The sequence below is a fragment of the Artemia sp. Qi Xiang Cuo genome, chromosome 2 (assembly GCF_049724085.1).
Source record: "Artemia sp. Qi Xiang Cuo chromosome 2, ASM4972408v1, whole genome shotgun sequence".
NCBI classification, from domain to species: Eukaryota; Metazoa; Arthropoda; class Branchiopoda; order Anostraca; family Artemiidae; genus Artemia; species Artemia sp. Qi Xiang Cuo.
The window spans coordinates 32,622,707-32,647,565 of record NC_142795.1 but is presented as its reverse complement, the minus strand read 5'-3'; the positions used below and the strand labels follow the sequence as shown (position 1 = coordinate 32,647,565).

Genomic DNA, 24,859 nt, shown 5'->3' with positions numbered 1-24,859 from the left:
TTAATAACCAAGCAAGTTTCCTACCTGTAAAATCCTGTCTGGTGATGGATTCATTCCAGGTGGCAAATTTGCTGGATTGAAAACTAGTTGTTCAATTCCAGCATGAAAATTCTTTGGGTTCTTATCAAGAGTGATCTTCCCAATTTCTACTAGGGGAAATTCTTCGTGTGACCACACCTAAAAAAAACACAACCTTAGGTAGCTCAATAACGAATGTTTTGGTAAACTTTCTAGACTTTGTAAAACTGGAACGTTAAATTATTATTCTAGGAGACTCTCTATTGTTAGTTTTAGAATAGCAATATTTCTGACTGAATAAGAATATTAGAGCATAATCTAGGTATATTATTTGGCCTGCATCTCTTTGATTGTTACAAATCTTTAAATCATGATATCAAGTGCGCGAGCTTCCAGAATCCTAAAATAAAAGTCTGCCAGGAGAGTTTCGTTGTGGTTAGACTGAGCTTAGATGTCAATCCATAAACTTAGGCTAACTTCACCCGTGAGTCTATTATACAGCCTTAAAGAACGGAAATAATTTCCACGTCCTCTCCTCACCGGGAAAAATATTTTATGCACATGCCTACAACTAGGCTTTCTTTCAACTAATATGCAAAATATCCTTAAAGTTATACAGTCTATTACCAGTTGAATATGTAGCATATAGCCTACAAGCTTGATTTTTGACAAACTGTAAAACAAATGTAAAAACTTTGACGAAATATGTTTAACAACTCAAATTTATTTGTTTTATAAGTTTTTTTTAAAACCCATCATGAAGTTTCAAAATAGAAATAAAAATGACCAGGAATGACGGACACAGATATGTATAAAAAATTGAAAACATCGCCTGAAACTCTGCATTGTTGCGTGGAAATTAGGTATTGTTATCAGAAAAATATTGCTGGGATTGAATTGCATTGAAAATTAAAAGAACAAGGGTTCTTTCATTTACCCACCCATATTTAGAAGTAATTGTCTGAGGTGGTTTTAGTTCTTTAAATATAATCCAAACACAAACGAGTCACGAAACATAAATTTCGTCGTGTTTTAAAGCAGCATGTCTAATGATGAAAAAACAAGAAAATGCTATATTTATATTATCATACTTTGCGGAAAGGACACAAACTTTTCTAGCACTTTGCCTTTTTAATGCGCTTCAGAGAACCAGCGTCTATATTATCAAACATAAAATATTTTCTTAAGGAGAAGTTTTTACTATTTCAGATTATCATAAAACACGGTGTTTTCACAAACGTGCTGACGTAATTTAATAAGCAAGGTTTTTCTTTATAGAATTTGTAACTTATAAGGTACCTGTTAAAATACCACAGAGAAGAAGAGAGAAATTTATTAAAAAAAAGAATAGCAAGAAAGAAAATGCATAACAAATACCGCAAACTTCAATCAACAGCTCTAGCCTTAAAGACCACAATGGAGTCTGTTTTAGGGTCAATTCTCACTATAATTTTATTTAAAATTGTTGTATATGCCTAACCTCCCTAACCATAATTAATAATAATAACCACTTAAATATACACACAAAAATACCCATTTAAATTTGGTTATCTACATTAAATAACAGAGGAGTAATTCCTTCACTTATACATACTAAAACAAAATCTTTTAACTCAAAACTTAAACTCAGAAAATTCCTCAATATGTTTAATATCTTCGGGTATATCTAACCAACATTTCGGTCCTATATACCAAACAGAAAAAGTAGATCCTATCGACGGAGCACAAGGTGTTTGGAGATTTTGAACTTGCCTAGTTGAATAATTATGGACCTGGTTTTCCATCTGAAGCGTAATATTTACTTTACTGTAAAAACAAAAATAAACCAAACACTGGTAACAGCATATCATGAAGAAAAAGCAGCATATCATCAAGTACTTCTACCTTTAATTTTGTTTAGAACTTGGATTTTGAGAAACGTCAAGGGTATTCACCAGCATTTAAAATTCTATGTTTCAATTCAATTTGCGCTTTGCATTAAATACCGGATCGAGTTCAAAAGCTAATTTTCTGTTCAAACAAAATGATATCTTGAGATTTTTTTCTAAAATTTTGTTTATGATCGAACGAAATTAAATAAAACTTATGCAATCTTTTTTATAATGGTTAGAAAAGAAAAAGGAGAGCAAGATAAATAAATTAGATGATACATAATCCAGAACTGGGAATAGGTCAAAAAACAAAACTAAGATGCTGCTTAAGAGGCCATAAATGAAATTCATATATCAACTATATGCCTTTATATTAAATAACTATGCCTTTGGAGATATCTTGGCCCCCCAAAGCCCGTGGGGAAAGGTATTTACGTTACAAAATTTCCCAATTATTCACGTATAGTATTTGTTATTGGGAAGTTTGCATACATTTTTCAGGTTGGAGGGTTTCTGCTGGGATTCTCCACGGGTATAATTTTCCATGGGAAGGGTAGTTCCAGGCGGTAAATTTTTCAGGGGAAATTTTACACTAGGAGAATTTGCCAGAATTCCTATACGAAATTCTTAGTTATTGCTTTCTTATTGCCGACTCAATTTTACGCGTGGAGATGTTAAGGGTAATTGTTCGAGTAAATTTTCACTATCGAGGTAAATTTTCACAAATCTGTGGGCAAGAGGGATTTGTCCGTGGAGATGTTGCTAGATTTCTTGGTATTACTTAAAAAACGGTAGGAAATTAAATTAAAAAAACAAGTTTTTTCAACTGATAGTCAGGAGCAACATTAAAACTTAAAACGAACAAAAATTATTACGCATGTGATGAGGGTTATTCCTCCTCAACACCTCACTCTTTACACTAAAGTTTTAATTATGTCCCAATTCTTTAAGAACGACTCCCGAAACACTGTTCGTTTAATTAGAACAATAAGAAGTTTTTTTAAGTACTAAAAAACTTTAGCGTGAAGAGCGAGGTTTTAAGGAGTAGCAACCCCCATCATATACGTAATAATTTCTATTCATTTTAAGTTTTAACGCTGCTCCTTACTTTCAGTTCAAAAATTTTTTTTTTTATTTAATTTCTATATAAAACTGTTTTTTTTTCTCTCCTTTGTTCCTTTGTTGGCTGGTATGATTTTTTGGCGCCTTTCTCATCATCTTTGGCTTCATAGCGCAACAAAATTTATTTTTAAAAATCTATTAGTGAGTGGGTTATAAACGGGCGTGTTCCAAATTCGCCTGGTCTGTGTCTTCAATGTTAAGAATTTACGTAGATTACACTTAAGATAAAAAAAAGTTAGCTCTTGTATGAGTATTGGATATCCTTCTGTAGCTGTAAATTTTAACCACCATTATTTATAGATTTGGTTAACTGAAAAATAAGGGAGAAGTCTTAAAAGACTTTAAAACTAAAAATAAGGATTTGTAGAACTTTGTTTTTAATGTGAAAGTCAAACGCCGGTCAGCGTCTTTGAAGCGATTTAAATTCAAGAGCTCTGATTTCAAAAAAGCATGGTCTTTGAAGTTGTTCCCGCTATTTACTAATTCAATAACTTGTACCTTTGTGCAATCGAATGGATCAAACTCTTTAAAGTTCTTTGCCTGTTCCTCTGTCATCATCTGACAGTTCAGAGTCCAAGAGGGAGGTTTTCCCTCAGCAATTGTATTGTACAAGTCTCGCGCAGCAAAGTCAGGATCATCAGCATTCAAATTCTTGATTTCTTCTTTTGATAAGTGCCTTAATCCTTGGTTGCTCTAAAAATTCAAATTCAAGTAAATTTCATACCGATCATTGACTTGCACATAAAATTCAATAGATTATACCGACTTTTTATCTAAATAGAATAACATAGCTTAAACTTTCTATCTCTTGACCGAATACTGATTCGATTGCTAAAAAAAAAAAAAAAAAAAAAAAAAAAAAAATCAAACTTCTTATATTGCTACTGAAGTCCTTTGACAAAAAACACAAAGAAATGAATACAAAGACGACAAACAGATATATATATATATATATATATATATATATATATATATATATATATATATATATATATATATATATATATATATATATATATATATATATATATATATATATATATATATATATATATATATATATATATATATATATATATATATATATATATGAAACATAATTTGCACTTTATTGAAAAAATATAAATGTATTTACTTTTATAACTTAAGTAAATCCAATAAAGTTAACAACATGATCAGTAAATCGCAGCTAACGTAGGCTATACTTAACTAAAAACACACATTCACTAGTATTTTTTCAGCTTAGGGAAAAATATATTATGGAATTTGTGCCGCCTAGGGGTTTTGCCCACAATCGAGTTCAATTTCTTCTTCTTTAAGGCTTGATTTATTTATCGATGGTGATTTGTGGTAGTTTCACGCTTGTTAGATTATTTGATTTTATTTTTGCTCTGTTTTTGTTTAATGTTGTTCTTTACTTTTCTCTGAAAAAACTTATTTTGTGGAAAAAGTTTTTTTTAATTAATTTCTGTTCGTTTTGTATTGACATAGTCTTTTCTGAGAAAAGAAAAATAATACTTCAAATCTTTTCGTTTTTTTATGAATTTATAGTTCGGCCTGCTATTTGCATGGTTCAGCAATTTTTAACAACATTCATCCTCTTAAAAATCTGTACACAAATAGTAGTGTTTAATTTAGTTTCATACCTCTTCTAGTTGACCTGAAATGGAAAACTTGATACCATTCGCAAAAAAAATATGTTTACTTTCTTTGATAGCTTGGATACACTTACGCTATTTTGATTTGGTTAAATTTTAAGAGCAGAAGCAGCCCCAAAAATCTGAACATAATACCCTCAGTCGTTCTTGGGATACTGCTGAGATGCCTTATTGGGAATTAGCATTAACACAGTACATTTTGATTTAATCTTATGCCAACATTTAGTTTTTAAACATAGTCAAATGGGAGGGTGGGCGTGGGAGGGGGATTAGTTTCCCTCCAATCACTTTCAACTATTAAAAAGGGCATCAGCCCTTTCTATTTTCAATCGAATGAGCCCTTTTTGAAGTTCCTATGACAACTCCTTTGATACAAAGTGCCCTGGTCTAAACAACAACAACAAAATAATACATTATATCCACATCAGTCTTTACTATAATTAAATAAAAAAAACAAGTTTTTTTAAACTGAAAGTAAGGAGCTACATTAAAACTTAAAACGAACAGAAATTATCCCGTGTATGAAAGGCTGTCCCCTCCTCAACGCCTCGCTCTTTACGCTAAAGTTTTTTATTGTTTTAAAAAATAAAGTTGTGAGACAGAGTCAAACTTTAGCGTAAAGAGCGAGGCGTTGAGGAGGGACAGCCCCTTTCATACACGGAATAATTTCTGTTCGTTTTAAGTTTTAATGTAGCTCCTTACTTTCAGTTTAAAAAAACTTATTTTTTTTTATTTAATTTCTGATCGTTTTTTAGTTAATGCAGCTTTTATTTGCATAAAAATTTTACTTTTTCTTTTGCTAAATGGATGTCTTTACAAATTAACTTACGTAACTAACTTCTATATTCGTATATTTTTCTTCTGGCAAAAAAATACAAAGTTGCAGATTTTTGCAGATATGAGCTTGAAACCTATGTAATGGGGTTTTCTGATACGCTGAATCTGACGGTGTGATTTTCATTAAAATTCTTTCACTTGTAGGGGATGTTTCCCCTCTTTAAAAAATCGAGTAAATTTTCTCAGGCTCGTAGCCTTTGATGAGTAATACTAAACTTAATAAAATTTATATATTTAGAATCAACATTATAAACACATTCTTTTTATACATTTAGTGACATCAAAATTCCGTTTTTAAAAGATTCGATTACTATTGAGACGTATCGCTTGTTTTTTATTGTTTTTTTTATTACGTATATGTTATTACGTATATGAGAGGGTTCTCCCCTTAGTCAATACCACGCTCTTTACGTTAAAAGTTAAAAAAAAAAATTGATTCACAAACCCCTGAATCACAAAGGCCGTTGAATTAGAATAAATAGCTCTTTTGAAAGCACTAAAAAAACTATAGCGTAAAGAGCGAGGTATTGACTTGGGAGAGAACCCCCTCACATACGTTATAATTTCTGTTCGTTTTAAGTTCTAATATTCCTTCTTACATTTCAGTTGAAAAAAAACTTGTTTTTTTTATTTAATTTCTGATCGTTTATTAAATTATTCTTGGAAATCCGGCGCCCCCTTCATAGAAATGTCCCTTACCCCAAAGAAACATCCTCTACGGAAATATTCTCCAGAGTAACCCCCTCCTCTAGCCCCCCTCTAGAAAAAATCCTTCCTGAAAATGGTTGTATACTTCCCAATAACCAATAAATAATGCTGGCAAGTCCGGTGCCCCCTTCATGGCAATTTCCCCTTCCCCCATGAAAACTTCCTTCATGAACAGATCCTCCAACATAACCACCGACCCACCCTTCCCTCCCACTACGAGAAAAAAAAAACCTCCTGAAAACTTCTGTATACTTCCCAATAACCAATACTATATGTTAACATTGGGTAGAGTTCATAACTTTTAGCCCTCCCTCTGGGAACTTCGGGGGATTAAGTGATCCTAAAAGACGTATTTATCATATTTTCGACCATGCTGAACCAAATGGCTATCTCAAAATTTTGATCGGGTGACTTTGGGAAAAAAATAAGCGTGGGAGGGGGCCTAGTTGCCCTCCATTTTTTTGGTCACTTAAAAAGGGAACTAGAAATGTGAATTTCCGTTCCAATGAGCCCTCCCACGATATTCTAGTACCACTGGGTCGATAAGATCACCCCTGGGGAAAAAAAACAAAAAAAAAAACAAATAAACACGCATCCGTGATCTTTCTTCTGGCAAAAAATGTAAAATTCCACATTTTTGAAGATAGGAGCTTGAAACCTCTACAGTAGGGTTCTCTGATACGCTGAATATGATGGTGTGATTTTCATTAAGGTTCTATAACTTTTAGGGGTCTTTCCCCCTTTTTTTGAAAATCAGCCAAATTTTCTCAGGCGCGTAACTTTTGATGGGTAGCACTAAACTTGATGAAAGTTATATATTTGAAATCAGCATTGAAATCAGATTCTTTTGATATATGTATTGGTATCAAAAACCCGTTTTCTAGAGTTTCGGTTACCATTGAGCCGGGTCGCTCCTTACTTACAATTCGTTACCACGAACTGTTTGAAAATGTCAAGCCTTCCAATTACTTTCGACCATTAAAAAGGGCACTAGGCCTTTCGAATTTCAATCGAATGAGTTTTTTTCGAGTTTCTACAACAACACTTCTTATATGGACCCAGGGCATAAATTACAACTCTTACCCTAAAGGCTGTGAGGGTGGTTGTCATCCTCTAAGACCTAATTTCCAGAACTTTCAACTACGTTACACAAAATGGCTATCTCAAAATTTTGATTGGATGTGTCGGGAAAATGGTGGGCGTGAAAGGGGCATTAGTCTTTCTCCAATCACTTTCAACTATTAAAAAAGGCACTAGCCCTTTCAATTTCCAATCGAATGAGTCATTTTGGAAGTTTCTACGACGACGCGTTCAGTAAAAGCCTCATATGCCCCCAGGGTATAACTTACAACCCTTGCCCTGAGGGCTGTGGGGGAGCTTCCTCCTAAAAAAAATGGTATCTATTTGGAAATCCACAATACTGGACTAAACAGAGGTCTCACAAATGTGGTTAGTTGTGCTCTGGGTAATGGTGAGGGAACGAGGGGGGATTTTTGCCCCTCAAATCATTTTCACCTAGTAAAAAGGGCTCTATATCTTACAAATCCAAATCGAATGAGCCATTTTTCAAGTTTTTACGACAAAGATTTCAATAAAAACTTATATGCCCCCAGGGCATAACTTATAACCCTTGCTCTGAAGACTATGGGGGGAGTATCCTGCTCAAAGGTGTAATTTCCTGAACTTTAACTGCGTGGAACAAAATAGCTATCTCAAAATTTTGACTGAATGTGTTTGGGGAAATGGTGGGCGTGGAAGGGGTGTTAGTTGCCTTCCAATTACTTTCGACTATTAAAAAGGGCACAAGCCATTTCAATTTTTAATAAAATGAGCCCTTTTAGAAGTTTCTACGTCAACACGTTCTATAAAAACTTTATTTGCCCCCAGGGCATAACTTACAACCCTTGTCCTGAGGGCTATGAGGAGGTTGTCATCCTCAAAGACCTAATTTCCAGAACTTAAAACTACGTTGAACAAAATGGCTATCTCAAAATTTTGATTGGATGTGTTCGGGGGAATGATGGGCGGGGGGGGGCTTGCCTCAATCACTTTCCAAAATCAAATTTGATTGATGTGTCAGGGAATGATGGGGTGGGGCTTGTTGCCCTCCAATCACATTCGACTATTAAAAAAGGTACTAGCCGTTTGAATTTCTAATCGAATGAGCTTGTTTTTAAGTTTCTACAACAACGCCTTCTATAAAAACCTTATATGCCCCTAGGACATAACTTAAAACCCTTGCCTCGAGGGTTGTAGGTGAGTGTCCTCCTCAAAAACATATTTTCTATCTGGAAATTAGCTGCGCTGAACAAAATGGTTACCTCAAAATTTTGATTGGATGTGTTTGGGGAAATGATGGGCGTGGGCGGGGGGGGGGGCTAGTTGCCCTCCAATCACTTTTGACTATTAAAAGGGGTACTAGCCCTTTGAATTTCCAACTGAATGAGCCTGTTGTGAAGTTTATACGACAACACCTTCTATAAAAACCTTATATGCCCCCAGGGCATAACTTAAAAGCCTTGCCCTGAGGGTTGTGGGAGTGTCCTCCTCAAAAACATATTTTCCATGTGGAAATCAACTACGCTGAACAAAATTGCTGTCTCAAAATTTTGATTGGATGTATTTGGGGGAATGATGGGCGTGGGGGGGCTAGTTGCCCTCCAATCACTTTCGACTATTAAATAGGGCACTAGCCCTTTGAATTTCCTATCGAATGAGCCTGTTTTGAAGTTTCTACGACAACGTTTTATATAAAACCTTATATACCCCCAGGGCATAACTTAAAACCCTTGCCCCGAGGGTTGTGGGGGAGTATCCTCCTCAAAAACATATTTTCTATGCGGAAATCAACTACGCTGAACAAAATGGCTATCTCAAAATTTTGATTGGAGGTGTTTGGGGGAATGATGGGCTTGGGGGGGGCTAGTCTCCCTCCAATCACTTTCGACTATTAAAAAGGGCACTAGCCACTCCCATTTCCAATCGAATTAGCCCTTTCCGAAGTTTCTACGACAACTTCTTCGATACGAGGTGCCCGGGTGGAGAAAAAAAACACACTGTGCCCGCATCGTTCTTTACTTAGGCACCGCTAGCGCGCTGCCTATGATATAATTGTATTACAATTATATTATACTATAATAATATAATTGGGCTGTATATTTGCACATTAGAGTTTTTGCGGGTAAAATCACCTTATCCCTACCCCCCTAATGTGCAAACATGTAGCCAAAATTTTAAAAGTCCAATTAACTTTGTCACCCGTTATTCGTCTTTGTGGCTATGAAACTGATTTTCATAGATCGTACATTATCCTTATTATCCGTAGTTAATTATCCTTAGAATTTTTCCATCCCCAGACTTATCTTCAGGGCCTGACGACTCACATTAAATCTAAAGGTACAGATTTGGAACCTTTCAACTATGCTAAACAAAGGGTTGTGGGAGAGTGTCCTCCTCAAAAACATATTTTCTATCTAGAAATCAACTACGCTGAACAAGATTGCTATCTCAAAGTTTTGATTGGATGTATTTGGGGGAATGATGGGCGTGGGGGGCTAGTTGCCCTCCAATCACTTTCGACTATTAAATAGGGTACTAGTCCTTTGAATTTTTCAATCGAATGAGCCTGTTTTGAAGTTTCTACGACAACACCTTCTATAAAACCTGATATACCTCCAGGGCATAACCTAAAAACCCTTGCCCTGAGGGTTGTGGGGGAGTATCCTCCTCAAAAACATACTTTCTATCTAGACATCAACTACGCTGAACAAAATGGCTATCTCAAAATTTTGATTGGATGTGTTTGGGGGAATGATAGGCATGGGGGAAGGGCTAGTTGCCCTCCAATCACTTTTGAATATTAAAAAGGGCTCTAACCACTCCTATTTCCAATCGAATGAGCCCTTTTCGAAGTTTCTACGACAACTTCTTCAATACAAAGTGCCCGGGTGGAGAAACAAAACAAACAAAAACCCATTGTGCCCACATCGTTCTTTACTTAGGCAGGACTAGCGCGCTGCCTATGATATAATTGTATTACAATTATATTATATTATAATAATATAATTGGGCTGTATATTTGCACATTAGAGGGTTTGCGGGTAAAATAACCTCATCCCTGCCTCCCTAATGTGCAAACATGTAGCCAAAATTTTACAAGTCCAATTAACTTTGTCACCCGTTATTTGTCTTTGAGGCTATGAAACTGATTTTCATAGATCGTACATTATCCTTATTATCCCTAGAATATTTTCATCCCCAGACGTATCCTCAGGGCCTGACGGGTCACATTAAATCTAAAAGCTACAGATTTGGAAGCTTTCAACTATGCTAAACAAAATGGATATTTCAAACTTTCGATCAAACATGTTTTGTCGAAAAAAAAGGAGGTGGGAGGGGGGCTAGTAGCCGTCCCATCTTTTTGTTCAAATAAACGGACCATCATATATTTTAATTTCCGTTCAAATGAGCCCTCTCTCGATGTTCTAAGAGCGTCGTTTCGATACGATCGCCCCTTGGAAAAAAAAACTAATTAACACGCATCCGTGATTATTCTTCTGGCAAATAATGCAGAACTCAACAATTGAAACACACTCGAGAGCTTGTATTGCGTATACCCGGTTTTTCACGCTGTCTATACCCGACATTAACCTTTGGCTCGGTGGGAAACCACATTCTGGCTTTTTTTAATAAGATCTTTAGTTGGTATTTTGGTTAGGTTATTTTAGGTTACGCGCACTGGGTGGTCCCCCTTCTATAACTCATATTTGGTAATTTTCATTATTTTGTTACTAAAGCATTGTATTTTCATCATATTTTGTTTTATTTCATTAGCATTCACCAAATTTCACTTCTCGAGTGTATTTTATATAATAGACAAGTACCTACAATTCTTTAACTTTTAGTGGGCGTTTTCTCCCTCTTTCAGGCAAATCTTCTCAGTTTCTTAGCCTTTTATGGGAAGACTAAGCTTAATGAATCTTATATATTTGGAATCAACATAATAAGCCGATGATATATCAATTGATATCAAAATTCCGTTTCTAGACTTTCGGTTACTATTGTCACTCCCTTCTTATAGTTCGTTACCACAGACTCTTTGACTCTTTGAAGACTCTTTGAACTGTACTCCTAATTCCTGTACGTTTTAAGGTTCGAACTTGTGACTCAGCCTCTTTAACTCTTTAGAAAACGTAGTTTTTTTCAAATAATTTCTGCACATTTTTGTACAGTTTATTACTTATTATTGCTTGACTAACTGTTAGCTGATCGTGTCAGAAGTTAAAGTTGGGGGCTGCCACCCCCAAACCCCCCGCTCTTGAAGATTCTTGTGTTAAGGCTTTTAATTCCTGAATACTCAAATCAAATGCACAGTAAGATTTTTTTTCAACTTGTCTTCGAGCATGCGGGTATACGGCATGTTATCAAAGCAGTGGAGACTTACCTGTAACCTGAAGGCCGACTGTGATATTCTTCTGGACACGCCTGTTGAGCCGAAGGATTTAATAGATTGGATTTAAAAATGAAACTGAGTTTCTGTTTTAAACTTTAAATTCAATATATAAAAAATTTCCTCTGACGGGGAATCGATCCCGGGTCTTCCGCCTGACAGTTAGGAGTAGCGACCACTGTACCACAGAGACATTTATTATTTTATTTTTAGTCTCCGCAATCCATTTTTGACGCAAGCAAATCCCCACAAAACTTGATATTTGGTTTTTGGAAAACAGGGAAGGAATGATCGGATTGAGCTGAAATTTCTGATCATAAGCTCCCAGACTCCAGGAAAAGCTGATCCTCTAAATTTCAGCCTGATTGGACAACGATAAGGGGGGGGGCTGTGGTGGGAAAATTTAACGGGCTCTTATAGGAAAACGAGGATTTTCGTAAATGTAAATTCGGGGGATAATTTTTTCGGTCTGAAAATATCAAAAGGCCCTAACAGGTCGAAATCCGCTTCGAATGAGTCCTCATTCACCCGGATCCGTTGCCAAATGTGGCCTGTAGGCGTGGCTAATAAAAAAAGAAGAGAAATGAACATTAAGTGGCTATATCTGGTTTTTGGAAAACAGGGAAGGAGTGATTGGATTGAGCTGAAATTTTGAGGATAAGCTTCCGGGGCCTAGAATAGCTTAACCTCTAAATTTCCGTCCGATCGGACAACGTTAAAGGGGGCTGTGGTGGGAGGGCCGAAACTTCCCGCCCAGTTTACCCCATGAAGATAAAGTCGGAGGAAGATGAAATTTTGCACGTTTCTTAGTTTGAGCCTGGGCTACAAAATGCGATCACCGCCGTCTCTCTGCGACCTTTAGGACCGGAAATCGCTTAACGTTGTGGTGGGTCGCCTCTTTAAAGAGGCACAAGTGTGCCTCCTTGACTATGCTGAACAGATCAGGGGGAAATAAAATATTTTTAGATGAAAGAATAGAAACATAGGTACAAAATACTAAATTGTACCACATTGTACCATAATTTTGTAAAATGTACCATATTTTATGGGATTGTACTAAATTGTACCAGTAGAGGTGAAATGTACCAAAATGGTACAATTGTACCACGTTTGGCATCACTGCGTTCAAGGTAAACAAATATTCATACTGAAAACAGTAATTAAACATAGAATTTCAGTGCTGCACCTTCGGCAAGCGTAACCGAGCCAACTTTATATTGGTCGGGTGCTGGAAGGCCTATGAATAAAGGCTTTTACTATTTGGTGCAAGTGGATCCAATCAAACGGTCATGGGTTCAGTTAAATTTAAAAATAGAGTATTTACAGCAGCCCTGATTTTCTTCACTAATGGATTCAGATTTTGTCTTGAAAAACAATAAGAATGCTAGGAGACTGTAAAATTTTATTTACGTATCTCTTACCAGAGCCTGTAGCTTCACTACATGTTTTCCTTGTTTTTACATAATTGTAAACATAAATTTAGGGTCAATTATGGATTCCGAATTAATTGTCTTTTTAAGAATTTATTACCTATTTCCTTTTTGTTGTTGTTATTGCCTTTTAGATGAATCATAATAGCTAAAAGGAATACACGTTTTGGACTGGCACTTTCAGAGGTGCGAAAAAAAGCGGCACTTACTTTCGAGCATTTACCTATAAGCCATTTATATGTATGTATTTTCTTAATCTATTTACATGGAAATATTCACATGACAGACTGTGCAACTTAAGCAGCAATTTGAACACATCAATATTTCCAAACATTTCTGCAAAGTGTTCATGAAAGATAAAAAGGTATGTTAAGACATTCTAACAACCAAAAATACCAGCTCAAAATTAGCGTTCAGTGTATGTTACTCACGAAAGTTATTCAAATTTAAGTTACATAGTTCCATTTCTTAAGTATGGCAACAAAATTTTATTTTATTTGAACTGACACAAAATTACTGAGCAAACTACTCACGAGAATCAAATGGAACGTAAACATCATGGCTAAAATCTCGAACAAGTGACAACGGGATATATTTTGCTTTTATCACGAAATTTTTGAAGAAAAGCATTAATAGATTGCTGATACGGACGTGTTTTCCTCTATATTTATTTTACACGACCGCGAAAAGAAGGGTTTCTTGAGGGCTTATGAGTCAGACGCTGTGGTATGGGATTCGGTCATTGAGTACTGGTATCATCTAGTTTATCATCTTAAAAACTGTAACCTTCTCATTCAAGTAAATAGGCTGACTGAGCCTATAGTCTGGAGAGGTTCTAAGTTTAGAACCCTTCGATGACCAATATGAAAATGCATTAGATCGTGCATTTGGTTTCATTCTTCATTATTTTTCCAGAAACAATACCGCTGTGATTTCGAAATAGTCTTCCTCGCCCGATACGGTTGTCTTGAGTTACTCTTACATTTTAAGATGACGAAATCAACGAAGTGGATAACATTTACTATTAAAGGGGAGAAAAATGTAATGTCATTGAATGCCTATATGTATCCAAAATAGCGTTTCCTGGGTCCCATAGTACTGGAGAAGATGTTGAATAAGTATATCAAGGAAGGTACGTGCACTTTGTTTCGGATGAATAAAAAAAAAAAAAAATCAAGGAATGACAGATTTTTTAACAATTGAATTAGAATTTTATGCTTTTTCATTTTATCATTTTTTAAGCTGATATACGTGTTATATTAGGTAATATAACACGTAGATGTTATAATGGGTGAAGTTTTGGAATTCGATAAAGGTGTCATATTTGAAAGATTACAAGTAATGTACTGTAGAAGGATGGTAGATTTAAATGAAAGGCTTTAATAGCTTAGTCTTTAAAGTTGGTTTTGCAATTTTTTCGTTAAGAAATAGGAGGCTAGTAAAACTAGTAAAGATTAAAGAGGGATAAGTATGGAACAGCAAGTTTTAGCGAAGAAAGCATTGGTGGAGTCTCTGTTAGGGGGAAAAATAAGTTCCTGGATGTGACAAATTACGGCACTTTTGGATTCGTGTGGAATGTCGAGTGATGGATTGGTAGGGGTAGGGTTAGACAAGTTGGAGATGTGTCTATTCTAGATATTCGAGTCTACATCAGGAAACCCAGAAGTGGGGTGCCAGATCATAACGTTAAACTCTATATGGTTTGTATTCTAGGGTAAAAAAGACATTGGGAGGGGGGTATATTTTAAAGCTGAAGCTACCTAGAGATGATATTAAGCAGAAAATTTCTTGTAGTGGTAATTTTATGCCAATTTGGGGAAGAAGATGTTTGGAAAGGGCTAGAATGAAAAGAGGTCCTTACAGTCGTCCTATATGTGGAGTGGGAGGAAAATTTGTCGCATTTTCTGCGGAAGGATTAAGGGATTTGAGAAAGGAAATTTTTGGGGTGATTTAGAGGGATGATCCTTGGGATAGAAAAATTGTTGGAAAATGGGTATTTTATTTTTTACTAAGAATCTGGCGTGGTGTATTTGTGTGAGCAAAACCCATTGTGAGAGTTTTATGTGATGACTGTTTTTTGTTTGTTTGTATTAGTATTTTTGAATGGTTTTCTTTGCTTGGTGAAAAGGGTGATTTGGGAACGAGTTTTTCTTAGTCTTAGATATCCATGAAAGTCAGTGAAGTCAGTCTTGAACGTGCTGTACGATTCTTGCTTTCAAGTCACTATATGACAAGATGAAAACAAATATCACTTAGTCTCAAATGGATATCAGAAACAAAAAGATTTGACTATAAAACAGCCATTACCCCCATATATGACCAAGATTGCTTCAAAACTAAAGCCTCATAAGACCAACACTCATAAGACTCATAACACTCATAAGCTGTTGTAGTAAACATTAAATACAAATTGTTTCAAGGTAGCAAATCGTACGTTATAACATGAAAGAATTTTAAAATTAACGTAAATCTCCAAGTACAAAAAGTTTTCGATTTGATATAGCTACTCTATAACTTGCTGCCCAAACTTACCTTTTTATTAAACCATGATTTTTTTTCTTCCAGCGGCAATCTTCAATTTAGCTGAAAACTAGTCAGGTGAGCCACCTGCTACTTTAGATAGTAAATTTATTTTTTAATTTTATCAGCCCTGTAGCTAAAATTAAATAAAAAAAACAAGTTTTTTCAACTGAAAGTAAGAAACAACATTGAAACATAAACGAAAAGAGGTTATTTTTTATATGAGGGGGGTTGCTCCCTTCTCAGTACCTCGCTCTTTACGCTTAAAATTTTCGTACTTTAAAAAAGCTCTTGTTCTAATTAAAGGGCCCTTGTGTTTCAGGAGTCGTACTTAAAAATTAGGACAAAAAGCCAAACTTTAGCGTAAACAGTGAGGTATTGAGAAGGGAGGAACTCCCTTCATATACGAAATAATTTATGTTCGTTTACGTTTTAGTGTTTCTCCTTACTTTTAGTTGAAAAAACTGGTTTTTTTTTAATTAATTTCTCATTGTTTTTCAAATAATACCGAGAAATCCGACTGCCCTTCCCTGGAAAATTCCCTACTACACGGGAAATTCCTCCATATAAAATTTTAAGGGTGTATTTTACTACGTAATATATCCCCCAGATAATTCCATGCTCGCGGAAAATTCCCCTGGAAAATTCCTTGACAATGATTCCGCCTACAAATTCTCTTATAGCATGCTTGCATTTGGAAAAGACTAACATCTAATCAGTTTTCAAACCAGGCCGGAAATCCCCCCTGTAGAAGTTCCTCAGAACCCCCCCCCCCCTAGTGAAAAGTTGCTCCCGCATAAAATTCTCCCATGGGGAATTTCTCCCGTGGCTAATTCCTGCCGTGCCTCTGCGGAATAATCATCCAGACATTTCCATCTCAATTCAATTCAATTTATTGAAATAAAAACAAGATGAAACATAACACCAATAATAATATGGATCCTGGAAGCGAACTTGTTTAGGACCATAACAACAAAAAATTGGAAATGAACAATAGAGAAAAAAAAAGAAAAACAGAAAAAAAGAGAAAACACGGATAAATTAAAGCAAATTGATTAAAAGTTTAGAGATTTATAATATCAAAGTTTAGTAACATTGTTATACAGCGTGCAAAAACTTGTGGATAGCTCGATACTGGAGGGTATCATATTCCATTGAAGTATAGATTTATAAATGGGAGATCGCTGGGCGGATCTAGAGACACACTTGGTGACACTTCATGAAAGGTTGGATGAACTGAGATATTCGAATTCAGAATTATTTCAAGGAAATTAAAATAATAATTGGAAATGAGGGCTTTTATAGTCAGCATAATGTGCAACGGATAGTTTTGATTTTTATACGATTTGTTCCAAAGGAATAATACTAAAATCAGAGACCAAGTCTTGGGTGGGATATAGTCGGGGCAGCCGAAAAACTGCTATGATGGCACGGTTTTGGGCAGTTTTTAATTTATTGGTAACTGAAGGATAAGTGTTGCTCCAAACAGATCCGCAGTATGAGATACATGGGTAAATAAAAGAGTAATAAAGGGTGACAAAGATATCAGGGGGAAGAAAATTATTCACACGATTAATCATACTTACCTGTCGCAAAATTATGGCTCTGATGCAGGATACATGAGTTGCAAATGATAGGGAGTAGTCTATGTGGACACCAAGAAACTTGGCAACTTCGACCTGCAGGAGGAGATTGGTGGAATATTTTAGGCCAAGTGCTTGCTGAGCTTCATTTTTTTTGTAAGGGGTTCGAAATAATACAACCTGACTTTTCTTGCTGTTAATGGTCATGCAGTTAACAAGAGACCATTCCTGTACTGTATTCAGAAGAGTTTGAGCGGAGGTGACGACGGATGGTAAATTAGGGTCTGGGATGTAAAAGTTGGTCTCGTCAGCCAAAAGTACTGGGCGCACTGATGGACCCAGTCCTATAACCAAATAATTAATATAAAGGAGAAAAAGTTTTGGACGGATAACAGAGAACTGTGGGACGCCCCTCTGGACAGATAGAGGATACAAGGTCGTGCCGCCCAGACTCTCACTCTGTATCTCTACCAGAGAGATAGGAGCCGAACCATGAGAAAGGAATTCCACGAATCCCTATGTTCTTGAGTTTACTTAATAGAACACTGTGATAAACCATGTCAAAGGCCTTAGGTCAATTTGGTAACAGATTATCTGTGTAGCGTCGATTTGTGCAAGAAAAGTTTACAGTTAGAACAAAAAAAGATATTTATGAAAAAAAATTAACGAATCTGCAAGGTTGATCCAACATGAAAAGGAAAAAAGACATCAGAAACAGTTCCCTCGATCACTTCGAATACAACTGGGAGAAGTAAGATTGGACGATAATTACTTATCTCAGACGGATCGCCTTTTTTATGAATCGGGATAACAATTGCTGATTTAAATATTTCTGGGAAGACTCCATTGATCATAGACAGGTTCGCTATATAAACAATGGGCTCACAAACATAGGAAGATGCAGTTCTAAGAAGCTTATTACTTATCCAAAGGAAGTCAGGTGTACTACTATTAGAGAGAGATTCGATAACTTGAAGCACCTCATTACTATCAGTTGGAGAGAAAAATATGGATCTGGGATTCTTGCTAGGGTGTACTGACTCGGAGGGAGAACAGGAGTTAGCATTTGGAATATTGGTAAAATAATTATTAAAAGCATCCGGTACTGAAATTGGGTCAATTAATCTGCCACTGATGTCCTTAAGGTTAATAGGTATAGATCTTGAATTCCTTTTTTTTTTATTTAATTTCATTTATTGTTGACCAAATTTTTTGCAAGTTCCCTTTGTAGTGAGTGATTTTTGAATAATAATAATTTTTTTTTGCTTCACGGATGAGTTTGGTATATAAGTTTTTGTAATTTTTATAATTAGTTAGGTCAGTAACGCTACAGGTTTTGCAAGCCAACTTATATAGGTAACTTTTACAATATGAAGAGATTATCAGGCTATTGGAAATCCAGGGGTGTATATAGGTAGTTTTTTGGTTTGATTTACAGACTGGAAAGGTTGAACTGATAAGATGACTCCGTCCCGGTGTAAAACCAATTGTGGCTGAATTAACAACGTGACAATCCAAAGCCTTTGACCAGTCAAATGATTTCAAACGATCCGTGAACCGGTTCATATTCACAATATTATATATTCTATTAGACGTAGGGGTATTAGTTCTAGGGTGTTTAGTAGTTGGTTGGAAGGGTAGCGAGAGATAGATTGGAAAGTGGTCTGACAGGTCAGAGAATATTATTTTGGAGAACAGGTGGTTTCCCAGGGAAGTGGATACAAAAATGTTATTAATTACAGTAGCGGTAGATCTCATAGGATCAACTCTAGTAGGAAAAAGGATTGTTGGAAGAAGACAACTTGAGGTAAATGTTTCAAAGAAGGTATCACAATCATTATTACTGCTAACATTTAGTAAATTGAAATTGAAGTTGCCAAAAACTAGTTCCTTCTTTTGTAGTAAATTAATAAAACTAGAAGTCATCGAAGGTATCACAAAAAAACGGTGTCGGACATGATGAAGTCTCATAAAACAATGAAAAAATAAAAGAATTGCCGTCAACACTAATATCAACAATTACTGAATACATGCATCTATTATTTATAGGTTGCGAGAATAAGGATTCACAGTGTAATAGCCTGGTGAATTTTAGACTTGACCGGATGTAAAGAGAAATGCCACCAGAGGACTTGGTTTGGTTAATTTTCTTTCAATACGAATAGCGTGAAAGCCAGGGAGGGAAAATTCATTAGTATCATCAATTTCTGAAAGACACGTCTCCGTTATTACAATTACGTCGAAAGGGCAGTAAACGTTAATTAAAATTAAATCTTTAAAATTAGTCCACTAATATCTTATGCTTTTGATGTTAAAGCAGATTATATTAAGTTTTGTCTCTTCCATTAGCTTAGATTTTACATTTTTTACAAAATCAAAAGTGTCGAGATATTCACAGTTAATATAGCTTAAGGGGCTATCAGGGCTAGCTAAGGGGTTGTTGCGCAAATTATTTTGGTCATCGTAATAGTTAAAAACAACATTATTGCACAGTGATAATTTCGTGAGAAACGTAAAATCTTGCATAGTATACAGTTAAATATCCATTGTGGTTGAAGTTTCACATTTGCTTGATTTGAATACTGAAATTCTTCTTCAGCCGACGAATTATCATTGGTGGTAATTTTGGACTGGGATAGAAAGTTTGCCGTTTTTTTCTTAGATCTCCGCTGAAAAGTTTCCCCGGACAATTCCATGGAACACTTCCACATCGAAAATCGAGTCGGCAAAGAAAAAATAAGACCAACAAAAAGAATTTCTTATAGCAATTGTGGCAAGCTGCTTCAGTTTAAAATTTCACTTGGGAAAGTTCACCCCCGGGAACTTCCCTATCCATGGAAAATCCTTCCCGCGACCCCCCCCCCCCCTCCCACCTTAAAAAAATGTCAAGAAATCTTAATGAAAATCGCAAAAACAGTCTAAGAAATTCTAAGAAAATCACACTATCAGATTCAGTGTATCATAGTACTGAAAAGCTTCCAACTCTCATCTGCCTAAATGTGGAATTTTGATATTTTTGCGAGAAGAAAGATCAAGGTTGCTTATTCATCTGTGTTTTTCTTTCAGGCGTGATCGTATCGAGCCAATGGTCCATGACTATCGGGAGAGGGCTCATTTGAACGGAATTCTAGAGGTCGAAGAGCGCTTTTTAGTGACCAAAAAATTTAACGGGTAACTAGCCACCCTCTGACGCCTCTCCCCCTCCCCCAAACAGTTATAACCACGAACTGTTTGACATCTGCTTCAAGCATTAATAACAAATTTCAGCAATTTTTTTTTTTTTTACAAACCTTGCAGAGGTTTTGCAACATTTTCACTGGAACAAACAAAAGTTTCCAATACAATAACTACAAGGCAAAAGTGGACATTCAATAAAGAAAGTGTCAACGTCAAAAATCACGCATGACAATATGAAAATATGGTAAAGATCTTACCATAATTTCCCATGTACAAAAAGTTTTTAATCAGGTGAACCAGCTTCCTAAGCGCAAGCCATTTGGCCACGTTTTGCTCTTAAAGAGGCCACAAGCTTATTTTGGTCCTCCAATCACCCAGAATGAAAATCACTGGTAGATTCCGGTCTAAACAAGGTGCAATATACCTACGTTGCAGGCAAAATACGGGAGTAGGAGAGAAAGGGTGTTTTTGGTTACTTGGACCCACTTTTGCCCTCTAATCAGAAAGAATGGAAATACTCGGATAATTCCATATTAAAGAAAGTGGGATTTTATAACCTTCGGGCTTAAAATTTGATGCTGAGGGGCAAGGGGTAGAGTGAAATGGGGGATTTGGACGATAATAGATCCATTATAGACCAGAATAGTAGAAGTAGCAGTAGAAGTAATAGATCCACTTAACGCCTTTAATATTACACTAAGTCCCCAAAAGAACCAAATAATACAAAACATACAAAGGCAAACATAGGACAGATTCGGGCCAAAGGGATTAGGCAGCTAGGCTGCTAAGACAACGACTATGGACTAGTGTTTTAATCAGAAGCTGCAACCTGAACAAATTATAATTGATTCAATAGGGTTTATCGCATCAGATTAGTCACTTTCAAATCACTTGCTATTGAAATGATAAAAATAGAAAGCCCTGGAACTTAGATATTTTTCCAAAGATATATCAGACACCTAATCTTTGCTATTCCGGCACTAGAAGGTCTCAAAGTATTATATTTTCAAGAATTCCAGACTTCGAATCTTTGGACTCTATATGCATTGAGCCAGCGGTATAAAACTTGTAGGAGAAAATATCCTTTATTACAGCAATAGACCCATCAAATTATAGGTATACCGGAAATATCAGAAGAAAGGTAAGCGAGGCCCAAAATTGCATGTACCTCTAAGAATACCTCCGTTGTCCAAGTTCCTTTCTGGTAAGTTTCAAGTTGTTCTGGGCGCTTTTTGTATAGGTAGGAGAATGGATGTATACTTCTGAAAATAACCAATCGCAGGTCCTATTGGCCTACGACACTTTTCCCTCAAATTTCAAGTCGGTTGGTGAACAAACTGCCTACCGTTCTCCCACTGAGAACTTGGTTTGAGAACTTGGTGCTGGGGGAGGGAGTGGGCAAAGCAGGTTTTTGAAGGAGTTATGACCATTTGACCATTATTTTCCCTTCTTATCATACAGATTGAAAATCCTTGTATTGTTCTCGACCAAATATGACTTTACATTCCTATTGTTCTACAAAAAATCGGATAGTGAGGCACACGATCCTTAACGGACAACTAGCTCCATTGGGTCCTCTAATTATATGGAATGAAAGTACTTGCACGATTACACCTTAAACAAGGTGCCATATCCCTACTTTTCTGTATAACAACTGGTGTTCGAACAGGTTTAGGGATTTTATAATGACGACTGACCCACTTTGGTTTTTGTAATCATGAAGATTGAAGGGGGAAATTTGTTCCTTTTCTGCTAAAATAAGCATTTGGAAGGGCAGAGGCCTTGGAGGGAGTAGAAGGCTATCTTATACTCGTGTCACTCACCCCTGCTGCCACCTACAACTTTTTTTTAACACCCTATAGTTGCACGAGACCAACGGGGTTTATGGTTTTTGTCAGTGAGAATTTGAAAAAAAGGAATTTTGTCATATTTATGTATGTTTTCTAGGATGGTTATGTGTGTTGGTCGATTTATTTGATGTTTTTCATGGATGTTTCATGGTTTTTGTCAGTGAGAATTTGAAAAACATGAACTTTGTCACATTTAAGGATGACAACAGCAATTCATGTCTGTTTTATGGTTTTCTCAGTGAGAATGAAAAAACAGGAATTTTCGCACTTGGATTTACATAATCGCTAGGGGAAATTATTGATTCACGAAGGGGAAATTATGAAACAAACATGGCTTCATTGTTGTTTGGTTAGCTTAACCTGAGAAATTGATTTACATAATCGCTAGGGGAAATTATTGATTCACAAAGGGGAGAATTAAGAAACAAACATGGCTTCTTTAATCTGTGATTTACATAATCGCTAGGGGAAATTATTGATTCACGATGGGGGAATTAAGAAACAAACATGGCTTCATTTTTGTTTGGTTAGCTTAACCTGAGAACTTGATTTACATAATCGGCGGGGAACTTATTGATTCACGAAGAGGGAATTAAGAAACATTAAGGCTTCTTTAATCTTTATGCCTGAGGGATTTATTTATTATTGTTGTTTTTGGACACGTGCATGCCATAAACCACGTGGTGCTGTCACGAGTCAGAACACCTGTGCTGTCGACCTCAATTCACATATCGTGAATCAATAATTCCCCTTAGAAACAACAAATTAATTTCCCTTTCTTGACAGATCAATCAATCAATGACATCATCTATCAGACTTTAAAAATTTTCGCCTAGAAACATTTCTCCAGGAATAGATCCAGGTCATTAATGTCTTTGCCTCGGGGACAGTTCTACTGGTCGAACTCCAAAGGATATTAATAACCAAAGGCCATGGAAACAATTAGGCAAGAAACGTCTTAGCGATGAATTGTTTTAGCGTGCGAGAAGGTTTCCTATTAATTTGAAATGCGTTATCACAGAGATGCCAATAACACAGGAACACGCTGAATTTGCGTTTAGGGATTATTTGGGCGAAACCGTTTTAGACAGGTAATGGAACTATTTCAGCGAAACAGACAGAGACATTTTAAAAGAATATTTTTGAAGAGATTTTAGAAGAGAATTTAATGGTGAAACTCTGTGGTCTTTATAATACACAAGTTTAATTTGAACAGTGTTTTGAGGTCCTCTAACCCACCCCCACCTGGTTCCTATCCTCCTACCCCACCCCCGAAGAAAGCCCCCCGGTCCACAACGGCACCCCGGGCTCCAACAGATCATCCACCGGACCCCACAAGTCACCCAGATCCACAACGGCCCCCCCGGACACTCAAAGGTCCCCCAAGCTCCCAAAGGGCCACCGGCACCCCCAAAGGCCCACCCCAGACCCTCAACGGCCATCCCCGGGCCCCCCAAAGGCCCCTCGAGCGCCCCCAGGCCCAACGGGGTCCCCAAGGCCATCCCCCGGTCCCCAAATGTCACCCCGACCCCCACAGGCCCTCCCTGTGCCCCACAGGCCCTCCCGGTGCCCCAAAGGCCCTCCCCCGACCCCCTCCTCCTCCTCCCACCTCCTCCTCCTCCTCCTCCTCCTCCTCCCTCCTCCTCCTCCTCCTCCTCCTCCTCCTCCTCCCACCTCCCTCCTCCTCCTCCTCCCTCCTCCTTCTACCTCCTCCTCCCACCTCCTCCTTCCTCCTCCTCCTCCCCTCCCCTCCCCCCCATTCCCTCATCATTTTTTATACTTTTTTGTGCATTGAGACACAGAACGACCCCCTGCCCCCGGCCCCTCCCCCTCCAAAGGTCTGATTTTTTCAAAGTTCATTTTGAATTTCTTTCATTGAAATGCAAGAGTTTTAATATTTCAGTAGTGTTTGGTTGCGGTATACCATGTCACAGTTACATTTACGTAGTTTTTCAACGTTTATTTTGAATTTCTTTCATTGAAATGCAAGAGTTGGAATATTTCAGTAGTGTGATGATTTAGTTTACCTTCTCACAGTTACAGTACATTAATTTTTAAAAGTTCAGTTTGAATTTCTTTCGTTGAAATGCAAGAGTTGGAATATTTCACTAGTGTGTGGTGTAGGTTACCATTTCACAGTTACATTCCCTTAATTTTTCAAAGTACATTTTGAATTTCTTTCGTTGAAATGCAAGAGTTGGAATATTTCAGTAGTGTTTGGTTGCGGTTTACCTTGTCACAGTTACATTATCCTGATTTTTCAAAGTTCATTTTGAATTTCTTTCATAGAAATTATATAGTTGGAATATTTCAGTAGTGTTATGTAGTAGTTTACCATGTCACAGTTACATTCTCTTAATTTTTCAAAGTTCATTTTGAATTTCTTTCGTTGAAATGCAAGAGTTGGAATATTTCACTAGTGTGATGTTGTGGTTTACCTTGTCACAGTTACATTCCCTTAATTTTTTGATAGTTCATTTTGAATTTCTTTCGTTGAAATGCAAGAGTTGGAATATTTCAGTAGTGTTTGGTTGTGGTTTACCTTGTCACAGTTACATTTTCTTGATTTTTCAAAGTTCATTTTGAATTTCTTTCGTTGAAATGCAAGAGTTGGAATATTTCAGTAGTGTTTGGTT

General features: G+C 36.5%; 2 protein-coding genes across 2 annotated transcripts in view; both read right to left on the bottom strand.

The window, feature by feature from the left end:
* Nucleotides 1-3,698, bottom strand: part of LOC148955156 (catalase-like) — a 346,346-nt gene extending 342,648 nt beyond the window's left edge. The window contains exons 1-2 of the mRNA XM_089108084.1: nt 3,510-3,698; nt 25-177 (exon numbers count right to left, since the gene is read on the bottom strand). Of these exons, the coding sequence (XP_088964210.1) occupies nt 25-177; nt 3,510-3,569 (213 nt within the window). The 5' untranslated portion in view covers nt 3,570-3,698. The remainder of the gene's footprint in view (nt 1-24; nt 178-3,509) is intronic.
* A 5,604-nt stretch (nt 3,699-9,302) lies between these two features.
* Nucleotides 9,303-24,859, bottom strand: part of LOC148955155 (uncharacterized) — a 65,200-nt gene continuing 49,643 nt past the window's right edge. Inside the window, exons 6-7 of the mRNA XM_089106240.1 lie at nt 17,431-17,540; nt 9,303-9,314 (exon numbers count right to left, since the gene is read on the bottom strand). Of these exons, the coding sequence (XP_088962366.1) occupies nt 9,303-9,314; nt 17,431-17,540 (122 nt within the window). The remainder of the gene's footprint in view (nt 9,315-17,430; nt 17,541-24,859) is intronic.